Consider the following 15,252-nt stretch of genomic DNA (forward strand, 5'->3'; position numbering starts at 1 on the left):
ATTTCTACACAAATCTGAAATGTACAGACAAGTTCTGCAGCTGGAGAAAACACAAAAACGCACAACGGGCCTGAGCTGCCATTCAAAACGTTTCACAAAGCTTTTTCTTACATTGGAGTTTCTCCTTCCTCAGGCTGGCTATCTGCTCCTCCGTCATACGCGCCTTCAGTGGTCGAAAGTGGGACATGACAGTGAGGAACTGCTCGAAGTTGATCTCCTCCACTGGACCCGTTTGCATCCCACTATAGTTTCTAAATGAATAGCAGACACAGTCACTCAGCACTGTATGGAGTGTGGCGCTGGGGATTGTGGGAAAGAATTCAACACAAACCAAATACACCGATACTAGTCCTCTATTTTTAAAATAAAAATGACTTGCCCAAACAAACATCAGCTAGGAGAGAGTAATGGGGAAAAAAAAAAACAGATAAAGCAAGAATTTGGATAACTAGAGAGGGAGAGAGACGAGACCCCCAGAGAGGTAGGTGGTATGGGGTCAGGGGTGGGTTAGGGTTACAAGACCATAAAGAGGAAACGGAAAATAGCAAAGATGGCACTAAAGTGGAGAAAATGTGAGAGGTCAACCTGAAAAGGAGCAGCAGGGAGAGAAGTGCAATTGAGCTCACTGAGAGTGTGAAGATGGACAAGAGCCGCCACATGCGGTGATAGAAGAGATCCTACACCTACAGAAGATCAAATCCTCATGATGTGAGACCACAGACTGACAGTAGGAAGTGCGAATATCGTAAATGTGACAGAATGAACAACATTAGTTCAGGGAGAAGAGAAGGGCATACAGAGAGGGTTAAGAGAGAGACAGAGGAGTGTAATAGTGGAGATGATCATACCACAGAGAGAAGATGGTGGAAATTGTGAAGACAAAACGAGGTACAAAAGAGGGAGAGTAAAAAAGAGAGACGAGATGAGCCCCCCTGGCTAATAGGAAATAATGACAATGACATCACAGAGAGGAGTTAGAGAAAGGAGAGGAGAGGATGAAGCACCACAGATTATGGATAGGACACAGATGAGGAAGATAAAAATTGAGTTTGACTCTTGGAGAGGAAGTAAAAAGCAATGGTGCGATCATAAAGAGAAGGTCGTCCATAGAGATTGGCACAGGAACGATGTACCGGGGAGTTAATGAAGAGGAGGATACAGAAAGGATCATAAAAAGGAGTCAACAAACCAAATGAGAAAAAGAAAATGTGGAGAGTAAAATGATAGATGAAAAGAGCATTCGTGGAGTGATGCAAGTAACAAGATGAGGTACGGTTTATACGACAAAAGATAACGAGAGCCTGAAGAGCATTGAGAAAAGACAGAGGAGACCCATGAGGCCAGTGATCACCAGCGATGTAAGACAGACAGATCTGCGACTGGCTAACGGAGATCTTCTCTGGTGGAGCGTCAGAACCGGTGACTGATTCTAGCGATTGGGATTTCTGTCTCGTCCCGCTTTCAGGACAGTGAGAGAGCGGTGGTGTCACCCTGAGCAATACTTTGTTAGTGATAGACAGGTAAAGTGAAATCACCAAGTGAACAGATAATAGACGGATACAGATAAAAAGGGATAAGAAAAAGGGCAGAAAAGACAAATCGGGAGTCGAGGCCATTAGAAATAGCAGAAAAGATTGATGATCCGGCTTGTAAGATGCACCTAAAAGCGGGATGAAGGGTCCGTGGCACTGGGCAGTTTTTAAGTAACTAGAGATGTTGCGGCTCTGGTCCTGGGTGGGTGTGGATGTACGTGAAAGCACGTAAGAGACCTCTGGGGTTTAATGGTGGGATTGGCTGGCTGTGCATCCACACTCAGATATCCGTGGTTCAGTCAATTTCCTATTCAGTGCTCCGGGTTTCATGATTGCAACGCCTGCACCCCATCGGTGTGTAAAGGGGGGCCTGGGTAGGAAACAAGTGAGAAAAAATTAAAAAACAAAAGGCAAAGTGAAATGAGAGGAGAAGTTGGAGGTTAAGCTGCAAAATGAAAGCAAAAGGAAGGAGGGAGGCCAACCGCGAGAGACCAGCGCAGTAGTGCCAGGAAAGCAAGCCCCCATGGAGGGACGGGTGCCTGGAGCTCGAGTGGACTGAAGAGGGTCTCTCCGGCAGAGTGTACCGGATGTTTCAGGAGTGATCCGGTGCTCGAAGAGAACTGCTGTGGCAGAGGGAACCGAAGGAGTGAGGCTCGTTATGGCACCCTGCTGGGACCCCAAACCTAGATAAAGTGCCCATCAGAAGGACGTCTCCTCCGTTTACCCCGGATGGGATCAGGTTTTAGAAAGAAAAGGATGGCCAGATTACTGCTTTGCTTTTAAGGATTATTTATTGTAGTTATTATGGATTCTAACCTCAAACCCACACTTGTTTTTCCCAAATTATTTAACTATAGGGTGGTCCAGATCGAACTATGCAACTTTTAATGCAATGCAATAATTGCATAATTAGATCTGGACCACCCTGTATTTGGACCACTACACTTCGGTTAATTATTACTGGAACCCTTTCTGAGTAATGAAATCACAAAGCACTCTTCACCACCTCCACATTTTCCCGGCTCTTCCTCTGTCTACGACGATCAATGGTTCTCGGTTCAAGCTGCCACAGGACATGAAGCCAATGCAGACCATCACAAGAAGAGACCAAGAAAAATGGATATAGAAAGACTGGAGCAAAGACATGATGTGGTAAAGGAGAGACCATACAACGAAAATAAGGCAATCTGAAAAGCGAAAAAGATAGGGATCCTTGGAGAAGAGGAGGAGGGGACAATATAAAAAGGATGGTAGGAAGAAACAGGATCTTAATATGATAAAGCTGGACAAGTTGCAAATTGGAGTAGACAAAGGTAAGGCTGATAAATAGAACAGCTCTGGTTGGGACTCTAATTGTACTTGAAAAGAAGGAAGATGAAGAGACAGTAAAGACATTAAAAATCAGATGCATAATGCATAGAAGAAACACTAGTCAATGGGCCGGGATGAGATCTCCAAGCACAATGCTATTAGAGGAATCCTGCAGTGATGGAGATGAGAAACAAAGTTACCGACCAGCCCTTGGACTTACCGCTTGTCGAAGAACGCCTCGATAATCTGGGCCCTGATGGGGTTGACATCCAGGTCTGTTACTTTATCAAAGTCTTCTCTTCTGCAGGGCAAAACAGCCATGTCAAGGAAAGTCCCAAATCAAAAGTCATCAGTCATCATCCAACCCGCTATATCCTAACACAGTGTCATGGGGGACTGCTGGAGCCAATCCCAGCCAACACAGGGTGCAAGGCAGGAAACAAACCCCAGGCAGGGTGCACACACACACACACACACGGCACAATTTAGAATCGCCAATGCACCTAACCTGCACGTCTTTGTACTGTGGGAGGAAACCTATCCAGACACGGTGAGAACATGCAAAATCCACACAGGGACGACACAGGATGCGAACCCAGGTCTCCCTACTGTGAGGCAGCAGCGCTACCACTGCGCCACCTAAATCAAAAGTGAGTACCACAATAGCTTGGGGAGCTGGGGCACTATCTTGCATCACACAGGGAAGTTACAACAACGTTATGCTTTGTAACCTAAAACCTCAGCTACTGGGCTACAGCCCTTGTGTAAAGTGACATTTGCTGGGCATGGCTTAAAAAATGAATCAAATTGGGCACACTGGAATACTGAAATACTTGTGAGCGCATGTTAAAAGGGAGATGGGACGTCACCTAAGGCACTGATATCACTAGGGTTCAGGGGAAGCCATCGGGGTTACCTTCTGTCTCTGCACTATGCTGTGGTGTGTCAGGAGTGCACCTGGCCAGCCTCACATCCACCAGAAAGCCAAAACACTGGGCAGGTATGGCTTGAAATTGCAGCCTTCCTGCCTCACAGTGGCACTTGGCTTGTCAGTGCTTAACAGTATGGGACTAAGAGGGTCGTTTCCACTGTTGTCTTGATCGAAGTGCTGTGGCCCAAAATTGACCTGCCAATTGTTTAAGTGTGTGCTTCACTGTACAACACAAGTTTCAAGGTGAGGTGGTCTTTTCTGGAAAGGACGACACAAGTTTTGAGTTAAGGCTGTTACACTCACTAATCTTGGCGACCTGTTGCACATATGATTTTCACTGTAAACATGATAGTAATGAGTGTGAAGCTGGCATTAACATCTCGCCAATTTGTGCGTCCAAGCTAAAGTCCCCATTGTATAGCATCTCATGGGCTGACTAGACACACGAAAGCAACACGGTGGGCATCCTGGACTTACCGAAGAGTCTCCTTGTTTTTGCTGAGTTGTTGAAATCGCCGGTTGAGATTTTCAATCTGGTCGACGGAAACTGCAGAAAAAGTTTTTTTAAAAAAAGTAGGGTTAGCAAAACTAGTTTACCTAAAGTAGAATGCAAATATCATACAGTTGTCATGGCAGACAATCATGAGGGGAAAAAGCTGGAAGGAGGCCATTTATGTTTATTGTACAGAACTTCGACTGTGACAGCAACTTCATTTCACAGATAAGCCCCAGAGGTGCCTCTCGTCTCGACTCTTACACCTCACATCCAAGTTGCTGAGACAGTGGAGGAAGTGGCCAGGAGTGAAATATGCGGAGTTTGAGACCCCCTCAGATTTGACAGGCACGTTACAGCCCAGTTACAATCAAAATCCCGCCCCAGTATTGATTTAGTCCATTTCAGGCAAGCAAACTGCCAGCCGAATGCACCTTTCGAGCCCCCCAAACTGCAGCGTCACTCCTCTGATTGGCCAATTGGGCCTTAGTTTGCATAATTGGGCGGGGCCAGAGTACTTTATAGCTAAATCTGAGGTAACAACTCCCAGAGAGAAGCCTTTAAATAAATACGCTGAATGGTAGAAAAGAAAATACACAGAAAGCCCGTTTGGCTGCATGCGTTTTATTTTGTTTTTCTTTTCAGGTGAAAACAGCATAACAGACCTTGAAAAGTCATGTCGCTGTGCATCGGCAAAGTTACAGCGTTATTTCCACTCTGAAAAGGAAAGAAAGTAAGAATATCGACGCTTTTCAGGAGAGCAGTCGCCAACGTTGGGTTCCTCACTTTTTACCACCAACACCCTGGCAAACAGCGTGGATACAACACTACACAGTAACAGAAATGGTGCTGCAAAACCTGAGCAATACTTTTACAAACTTTGGGTAAAAAACAACGTAATTTGTTCACACAGAAACCCTCCTTTAAAAATAAATTAATAAACTATGCGACTAAATGTTCACATATTTTAAAACAGATTTTAAAATGTGGCAGTCAAATAAGAAACAATTACTTACCAACTCTACCAGAGGCTTTAACCTTCATATTGTCTCACAGAACACAAACAATCCATTCTCTTCAAGTCGGAGCGTCTTCACATTCCTTCTAATGAATTGTTTTTTTGAAATTACAAATATTTTTTATATTTTTCCTATATGTTCACAAAGCATCAACCAGCAGTAGTAAAGTTACTGCAAAATACTTTCTGTACTGCAGATATCCCACCTCTTCATTCTTATTATGGACACCCATTGGTGCTTCTTTTTTATTTTATTTAATCTTCCATAATTATTGGATTGCCACTGCATTGCCCAATTCGCCTTAAGGAAAGGAGAAGTGTCTGTATATCTGTATATCCCATTTCTAGTAATAAAATGCAATGAATTTGTCATTTCAACAGACGGTACATCAAACATTTGTAGTAATGCATTTATTTGTTTAGAATGCCCAATCCACCTTTCTAAAAGGAGAAGTGTCTGTGTGTCTGCCCGGCTCTTATGTCTCTGACATTCCAACAGATGGCGCATCACAAACTTACACTGCTTTTATGACTCCCATAATATCTATATATATATTTCAGCATGTCTGTCTGTTGGTTGGTACGTTTACATCAGTGTTTTGATTGGCTGATATTCTACGAATTTTGAAAATTTGGACCAACCAACTAAAAAAGAAACAAGCTTGCATTTTAATGACTAAGAAACCCAAGAAAATACCATAAACAATTTGAATCTTGCACATTTGCCTCAACAACAAAATAAAAAACGAAGCACTGGGAAGCGAGTGACCAATCGGATTAAAAGAAAAGCTGAAGGAAGTCACTCGACCGAAGAAGACGAAAATGCAAAAAGAAATAAGATTTTGGATATTTCAAGTGCTCAAACTACACCTCAAGAATTGCCAAAACCGAAGAAACCAAAAAGAATTTTTACCGAAGAACAAAAACTGTGGAATAAACAGCGCCGTGCAGTACGACAAGCAGCAAAGAGTGTTCAAATCTCGCAGCAGAGACGAAATGAACGCCAACGAGTTGCAGCTTACAGAAGCAACCGCACGGAAGAACAAACACAATTGGTTCACGAGATTGAGCGTCTGCGATTGCAACAAAAACGTTCTACTGCCACTGAAATTGAAGTTGCTGAAAGACGTGAACGTGAACGGCAACAAGAAAGTCGGTCAAACGCAACTCAAGTTGAAATTGTTGAGAGAAGAGAACAAGAACGTTTACGACAACGAGAGAATCGTTTAAATGCAACTGAAGGTGAAATTGTCGAAAGAAGAGAGCAAGAGCGACAGAGACTACGAGAAAATAGACTTCATGAAAACGAGGAAGATGCAAATTCAAGGCGTCAACGACATCGCATTCGAACTCGAGAAAGTCGAGCAAATGCGTCTGAAATTCAAGCTCAACTTCGAAGAAACACTGACGCACGTTGAAGAGCCTCTGCAAGAGCTGCTTCCAGCAATCAACTTTGTCGTGCTCTAAATACTTGAATAAACATAGTTTACGTATTCGTTAAGTATGCATTGATTGTGTTAATGATTCATAATTTTATTTGGATAAAGATAAGTCGTTCATTTTATGGCATGTAACACTTTCATACATGACTTAAACTAGAAACAACTTTCATGATGTTTATTACCAAGATCCATACAGCTCAGGTGTTAGAGTGCACACTACCCTTGGTCGGTGGTTCGATCCCAGATGCCTGAACAAAGTTAGGACCTAACACCACCTACTGTCCACCTGGGTTCGAATCCCGATTCGTCGTGTGGCACAAATAACAAAAAACATTTTATTACTAAATTTAATCATGGTACAAATAATTTTGCACTTAATGACTTTTACCCTGCAACACTGATCGGGCACGACTGACTACCTTGTGAATGGCATATAACAGAGACACGTGTAGTGTGTTTGTCGCTCCAGCAGATGGCGCATCACACACATTTGTAGTAATGCATTGCAATGCACTTGTCAACTGGTGTGCATCATTTAAATTGGGGAAAATTTCAAGAAAATTTTTTTTATAGAAAACAAACAAACAAACTCCCAGCAGGCATTTGTGCTGGAGTGTGTCAGCCAAGTCCTGCAATTGGGAAGTGGGCTTCACAGGAAAGTGCCATTGAGAAATGGCCTGTGCACAGTGTGGCATCCTAAGGTGTGCATGAAATTGTCTCTTTATGCTGACTTGACTAGAGCAGAGCAGAGCAACACACACCCGAGATCTCTGGCCTGAAGGCGAGGCTACCAATTTAGTTGCCATCCAAATGCCCAAGTTTTCCACCCACGTGTATTGGCAAATGTCTGCTACCATTACAGTCTTTACAAAACATTTAAATCACAGACTAAAAAGAAAACCAGAAGGAAGTCGATTTCCTCATAATCACTGAAAGCTGCAGTAACCACACGATAAGCGTGTGGCGCAATGACAACGCCGACAAGATAAAGGCGGCTGTGGAACCTCCGCGACGGGTTTCTTCAGGCTCAGTTAGACTACACGGTGCGTCTGTGCAGCACAAGCAGTTGTGAAAATTTGCAGTGGCTGGGATGACGGCGGCGCAGCACTTGGCTCCACTAGATGGGGTTCAAAGCCCACTCTGGTCACTATTGTTGTGGTGTTTGCAGGTTCACCCTCTGGCCTGGTGCCACTTCTCCAGTTTTTATTCCCATTCTAAAGGCAGTGTGCAGCAGTGGTTAAGACTCTGGACTTCAGACTCGGAGGTTGTCTGTTCATATCCCACTACTGACACCATCACCTGCCTCTAAAAAAGAAATGTAACCAACTGCATCTCAAATGTTGAAAGTCACCCTGGCTAAACATGTCAGCCAAATGGTGACATTCGACATTCAAGCTCCTTATTTACCAGAACTTTTTTTTGGACCAATTTGATTTATTTTTGTGGTTATTATTATTATTATTTTTTTTAAATTGATGAGCACTCACGTGACAATAAGCCTATCCTGATGGCCCTGCGCACAAGGCAGGACACGAGACACTTGCTCACACCGGGTCAATTCAGTCTTCTCTAAACTGCAAGGAGGAGACCGTAGGAGAACAAAGACTCCACATAATGAGTGACCAGATTGGACTCTGGAGCTGGGAGTGGACAAACACCTCAACCAGGGTGGCAATGCAATGAGGCTGACTAACGTGGGGGTCGGAAATCTTCCAGCAAAATGGCGGCATGCGACATGATACAGTATGAAAAAGGAAAGACGGCAGTGATAAATACAGCGGCTCTCGAGGGACAGTTAAGGGACCACCACGCCTCCTAGCCTCCCAATAGTCAGCTAAACAAATGACGCAACTAAGGCACAGAGATGAAAGATAAGAAGGGCCACACTCCACACCGAAGGCGTGCCGTGCTGCTGCCTCCACCTTTTGTTACAAGCTTTAAGCGTCCAGCGAGAGGACACAGTGGCCCGGGGCCATGGGCAGGCCCCAGCTTGCAGCTATCCAGAGTCTCATCTTGGTGGAGCAACCACTTTGTTTTCTCACAAACTTTAATGTTCGCTCAGCCTACACCACCCTAAAGTTACACAGCAGGACTCTTTGTGCAGATCAGAAGCAGGGCTAAGCTGGCAACCTCTAACCTCCTTCTTCCTTGAGGGCAGCCCACGCCTTATGGACGCCACGCTAACACTGGAGGAGATGGCCGTGGTGCAGACCTCCCTGACTTGACACCGCTCCGGCACAAGAAGCTTCAAAAAGTGGCCCCTTGATTAGGGAGGTCATTTTTAGTCTCGTCAGACCTGGAGCCACCAACCCCACCAGGATCACGTAAGGCCCACCTACCAACATCTTAGGGCACCGCTAAACAAACCTGCAGTCTGATCCACTTTCTCCTGCTCAGCGGGTAAGCAGCACACATCCATAAATCGTCCTGAGCCGTAACTGTCTGCCTACCTCCCTCCCAGCTGCTTGGTTGTGCTACTGTTCATGTCCACTTAATGCCAAAATCGCACTGGAAGAATTCCAGAATGAAATGGCGGCCCTCCAGCACTAATGGAGGCTCTCAGTTCTAAACTAATTAGGGGCTCTTTGTGATTCAAGGACAATCGGGCGTGCTGCTCCTCCTTGTGCCTCCTTCGAAGTAAAGGCTGTCTGCGTGATAAAAGACACACAAGCCCACTTAGTGCATTACAAAGCTCTCGGCGGGGTCCAGCCAGGCACTGGGCCTTAACTGCAAACCACAGGGATGTTGGTTCGCTCGTTGCCCCTGACACACTGCGTGCCCCCAAGCAAATCTCTTAACCCGCTGCAGCAGCTAGCCAAGTAGAACAGGAGGATCAGCACTCCACTCTTCCCTGGTCTTTGACTCGCATCACATTGCACTCTGTGCTGGAGGCGTCCACTCCGTCATGATGATGACACACAAACGATTAATAATAATAATACATTTTATTTATATAGCGCCTTTCCCATACTCAAGCCACTTACAGAATGTAAGAAAGAACGGCAGAGTATACAGTATATAGCATTGTACAAACCAGATAAATAAATAAAGAAGATTACGACAGTGAATTCAGAGATTACCACGGTTACAAAGTTAGGGGGCACTCTCAGTACAGGTTTTAGGGCTGTAGTGCCACCCGTTAAAAACTTACTTTACACGAGGACACCTGCACTGGCACATCACAAGCTGGCATGAGGATAGGAAAACAGGGGAGGGCATAGCTAGGAGTCAGACGTGGCGTCATGCAATTTTACAAATCGCACTTGATGGTCCCCGGACTTTACCAAGTTGAAACTCGCATTCATTCTGCGTAACCTCGTAGTGATAAACTTCATCCCACCATTACTTCTAGACAAAGGAGCGACGCTGCTGTAAACAAAACCCACGAGGAGATTTCTCAAGAAGGAGCGATTTTTTTTTTTTTTTTTTTTGTATAAAAACATCCAGGGAAGACAAAGACCCCACATGATGGGCAGACTTAATTATTATTATTTTTATGGTCTGGAGATGCAGTATAAGAGTAAGTGTAAAAAAATATTTTTGCCATATGCTAAACAAAATTACAATTATTAAAAAATGTTTTTTTAATAATATCCACTACAGTAAGTAGATCTTAGTCAAAATAAGCGGTGCCACAATGTGTCCCGACATTTACAAACTTCTAGCAATGCACCCATCTGATCGGGCCCGATAGATAGATAGATAGATAGATAGATAGATAGATAGATAGATAGATATGAAAGGCACTATATGATAGATAGATAGATAGATAGATAGATAGATAGATAGATAGATAGATAGATAGATACTGGGTGCCCTGCTCTCTGTTCTTTTGCCCATCATATCACCATCCCCATTTACATTAGTAAGGTTTGCTGCAGTAACACGCTGGGCTGGCCAGGCTTCCCTATCCTCAGCAAGTTCTAACTGGGAAATGCCCAGGACCATCGAGATAAGTAATCCATTAAGTGTGTCCTGCTCAACCAGGGGGCTGCGTCTTGTTCATCCTCAGGGAGGCATCCATAGGATTCCTAACTATATGCTCAAATCACCTGGGCTCTTCCCAATCTGGAGAAGCAGTAAATCTGCTTTGAGGACCTCTCATTGCCCTCCATTATGTAGAGTGAGTCCAGCAATCTTGTGCAGGAACCCAGATGTGGTGGCATGTACTCAAGATCTCATTCCTTTGGTGACCGTAGGTGACATTAGGGGTGTAGACTGATGATGTACGGTAAATCTAACGCTTTGTTCATAGACTAAGCTCCCACGGTCTAGTATAACAACATCTGCAAAACTGTTACTGCTGTAGTGACTTGCTGGTCAATCTCACAACACCCACTCCCATCCAAGGTACATGAACTCCTCCACCTTGGGGCAGCTACCCACCCCTGACTTGAACAGAACAAGCTACTCTTTTCCAGGAGAGCACCACAATTGCAGATTTGAAGGAGCTGACCACTGTTACTGTGCACACCCGAGATAAAACACCCTGCTGACATCATCATCTGCAAAGCTCAGACAAACCCTCCCAAATTCAGCTACTCCTTGATGTCCTCAACAGGAAAAGTCATAAAGAAGCAAGATGACAAGACTCACCTTTGGTCCAACACTCATACTGAATGGCTCTGACTTAACACCAAGTATGTGAACACAACTCTCCGACCACAAATTCAGACTCCAGATGCTACAACCACAGCAGCAGCCCACAAGGTACCTGGCTGTAAACCCCCTGGACCCATCAAGGATCTGTGCAAGAACAATGAGTTAGTCCAGGAGTTGGTTTTCATTGTCAGGACACAATTTGCATGGTTCAACTTTCAGAAGGAGTCTCTGTTCTTGTATCCTGGCATGAGCTGTATCAGGTGGGTGGAGGTGTATGATCTCTTGGTAACTGGGACAGGCCTAGGGCTGAGGCGTTCTCTTTCCCAGCAGCACTGGGGACTCTGGCACGTCACTAGATAAAATGGATTTGCACCCTGATGAATGTGAAGTGACTATGGGGAAACGTGATGGGTGCGGGCACTTTAGAGCTCTCTCTCTCTCTAGTGATGACCTCCGTAGGACAAATGTTGGACACTCTCCATTAGATCAAAACATTTACGTTCATATCGATGTGAGATTGTGTGACAAGTGATTTTCGGTTCTTAAAAAATAATGTAGCAAAGAAAGGGATGAAGTTAATACTTCAAGTCTCTAGCAGTGACTCCCTGGCAAAGCACAATTGATCAATCAATCATCATCATCATCTTCTAAAGCATCTGTTGTGTGATACAGTAGATATTGTCATCACTAGTTCAGCGTACCTGTTGAGCATCATGCAAGTTGTCCTAAAGGACCTGAAATTCATCCTGTGGGGGCTTTCCACATCCACTTCAACAATGTAGCAACAAAAGTGCATGAACAACCCCTCCTGCCAAATATGAATGCCTACACAAGAACCTTCTTAGTCGTGTTAATGTGCAACGAGGAGAAGAAGGGGAACTGCAAGGGCAGCCGATACGTTTGTTATCAACGGCGCGTTATCAGTTCTTATCAGTTCTTTACAAATGAGCCAGTAGGTGCCTACCACCAGTGAACAACGCTCATGACCGTTGACATTGATTATAATTTAGTACCTGTGCTCTCAAAGTTAGTGCTCTAGTGCTTTAAAGCTGCTCCATTTTTTGGGAGATCATCAGTGTGTATTCCTTGGATTTCTCCAAATTTGATGCTCATTCACACTCAATGAGTGACACTTCATTAGCAATGTAAACACTTAGTCCCACCAGGCATAAGCTATTCTATCATGCAGCGTGAAGGTCAGCAGGGTCCTGAAGGAGTTCTTTCCTTCTGTTTGCAGCTTGGGTTTGACCAGTGCCCAGACAGAAGGCCAGTGTCCTATCTGGGAGATGGAGGGGTCGTCTTGGATGGAGTAGTAAAGGAGGCCAAAACAACTATTAGTCCTCCCGGCCACATGGGAGCAGTAGGAATCTCTTCCCAGTTACCAGTGAAATATGGGTGGCCCGTCCCCTTCAATGAGATGGTTATAGGCCTCCCACAGGGGAGGGATAACTCGGCACCACCGCTAGTCGAGAGCTACGCCTTGAAAGAAACCCTCAGCCAGGTGATCTTGGAGTTGGAAGTTCAGTGGAGTTATGGACTTGCCTAGCAAGGAAGTGGAGAAACAGGAGAGAAGACCACCCATGTGATTGGAGGCGATAGTGGTGGTCTGGCGAGTGTTCACCACTTTCCCTGTACTGCATGCATTGTTTTTAGTCTTGCTGGCAGTTGGAGTGAATGGGACTTAGGGTCCCATTAGAATTTTACAAATCCAATTTTACTGTAACTCTACAAGATGAGGGCATGAGTGGCAGGTCCATAAACAAAAAGCCTGGCATCATTTGCCTTCATTAAGGACTCTTGAAAGGAAACTTATTGAAATGGACCCATGGATACGGGGATAACCTTCATCATCGTCACAAACAGGATTGGAATAAAGTGAACCGCCATTTAAATGTGCTTCCATTTAAACTCCTAACTTTGGGGGGAATCATAAGACCACATCACTAGGCACACAAACTCAATTTAAGAGCGCAAAGACAGACGATACCAAGTGTGAGAGGAGCGAGACTGGAAACACCAGAGAACATGCAGGCTTCGCAGAGAGGTCTCCCCAGCCCAAAACCTAATACTCCAAGACGTAAAATGAAATAAAAGGCTGCCGTCATTGTCCTTTTGTCCATCCATCTGCTGCCCTTTCCTAAAGAATGTCCGACTTTCTGCGCTCCGTTAGACTTGGCAGGCTCCGGCAGAGGGGTTTCCGATTGACTGTAAATTGAATCGGACTGAGGACATCGAACATTTAAACAAGACAGACAACCTTTACGAGAAACTTATTTTCTGGATGCTTTTAAAAGTTCAAAAATAAAAAAGCCATTCATAAAAAAAAAAATATTAAGGCACATCACAAATCGCTTTGATTTCATCAGCATAAATGACTTGCTCTTTAAATATGGAGGGAGGGGAGCAGGATGGCGATACACTAGATCCGGACACACAATACAGTTTAAATGAGGATGCCCGAGTTCCACTTGTGCCATAAGGATGAACAGACCACCAACAGGTGTAAGGGGTGGGCAGGTCACCCGCTGCAGGTGAGTGTTGTTCCAGTGATCAGTGCTAGCGGGCAGGCCAGGATATTGGGCAAGACTCATTACTTACTTATTAGGCTGGCAGTGTGCCATAGTGCTTAAGGCTTTAAACTCAAACCCTGAGGCTTTGGGTTCAAATCCCACTACTGCCAGTGTGTGTGACCATGAAGAAGTCACTTCACCTGCCGGTGCAATAATTGGAAAAGTAATGAAAATAACTAATAGAAAGTTGAAGTGGGAAAAAAACAGGGCAGAGAAAGTTAAAGTTTGAGTATCCAACACAATGTCTTGAAGTCCTGGCACGACAATCTGCCGCCTTTCTGTCCCCACTATCTACTCCCACTCTTTGGTTTTAAAATGCCTCAAACACAACAAACATCTCGCCTCTCCCCTCCACTCAGCCAAACACTACATTTACTGACATTTTCATAAAAACCGAAATGAACTCCAGAATTAAACCTCATAGCGGGTTTACCTGCGACACTTAAATTAAAGTCAATCAGGAAGTAAAAAGCGCGAAACGGAGGGCGCCAATTAACTCCCAAAATAATGAGCAGCAATCGTTTCAGAACCGGCTCGGACTGGACAGCTCCACAGAACGAGCCTACAGAGAGAGATGTGCGCGGCAGGTTGAGGACAACATAAAGTGGCACCCAAAAGTCGAGTAACCGCGGACCCACTCTGACTACTTACACCCCGTCTTCTCGGACAGCTCCCGCAGCTCCCTCGTATCGGGTCCGGAGTGAGAGGCTCCCATTGCACACAGCGGCTGTGAGTCGGTCGGCAGCAGCAGCGAACGAGAATGCGAGTCTACGTCGCGAATCCGTGAGGGAGTGATCCGCAACTGCACGGCTCCCCGGGACTCTCCGAGTCGCAAGTTGAGAGCAGACGCTTAGCGCCCGGGTCCTAGTGCCTATCAAGTTCGCATCGGCGACATGCAAACAAACTTCTGATGGACAGTCAGCGCGGGGATCTCGGGCGTGTCTGGCCAGGCACTTGTTCTACATCTGTGATCCTGCAATACAATATGCGGTTTTTTTTTTTTTTGAAGTGTTGCATTCCAAATATTTGCTTTCAACTTCTAATACGTGTGATGCAATGCACACTTGACTTTCGAAGAAACTGTCGAGGAAAAAAAGAAAGACGCCTGAAGTTAGGTGGGGTTTGAGCACGCGATCCAGTATTTCTCGTTTTCGTAGGCATCGGTCTATTAGTCAGTAGCACACTCCTGCATGTAAATGGACTACTCGGTGAACACGAGCCATTTTCTAAAATTAATCCCAGACAATCAAATAGTTTTGGATTTAGAATGCTGAAGGTATGTTGTGTTTACTTAAAGCCACAGATTTGTTTTCTTCAGCGTATCTTTGACAACTTTGCTCGTATTTCGTAATA

General features: G+C 44.8%; 1 protein-coding gene across 1 annotated transcript in view; it reads right to left on the reverse strand.

The window, feature by feature from the left end:
* The window catches only part of tesca (tescalcin a), a 28,613-nt gene extending 13,829 nt beyond the window's left edge, over positions 1–14,784 (reverse strand). Inside the window, exons 1-4 of the mRNA XM_028824758.2 lie at positions 14,551–14,784; positions 4,252–4,321; positions 3,064–3,144; positions 112–251 (exon numbers count right to left, since the gene is read on the reverse strand). Coding sequence (XP_028680591.1) covers positions 112–251; positions 3,064–3,144; positions 4,252–4,321; positions 14,551–14,614 — 355 coding nt within the window. The 5' untranslated portion in view covers positions 14,615–14,784. The remainder of the gene's footprint in view (positions 1–111; positions 252–3,063; positions 3,145–4,251; positions 4,322–14,550) is intronic.
* Positions 14,785–15,252: the final 468 nt, after the last annotated feature.

The sequence above is a fragment of the Erpetoichthys calabaricus genome, chromosome 18 (genome assembly GCF_900747795.2).
Source record: "Erpetoichthys calabaricus chromosome 18, fErpCal1.3, whole genome shotgun sequence".
NCBI classification, from domain to species: domain Eukaryota; kingdom Metazoa; phylum Chordata; class Cladistia; order Polypteriformes; family Polypteridae; genus Erpetoichthys; species Erpetoichthys calabaricus.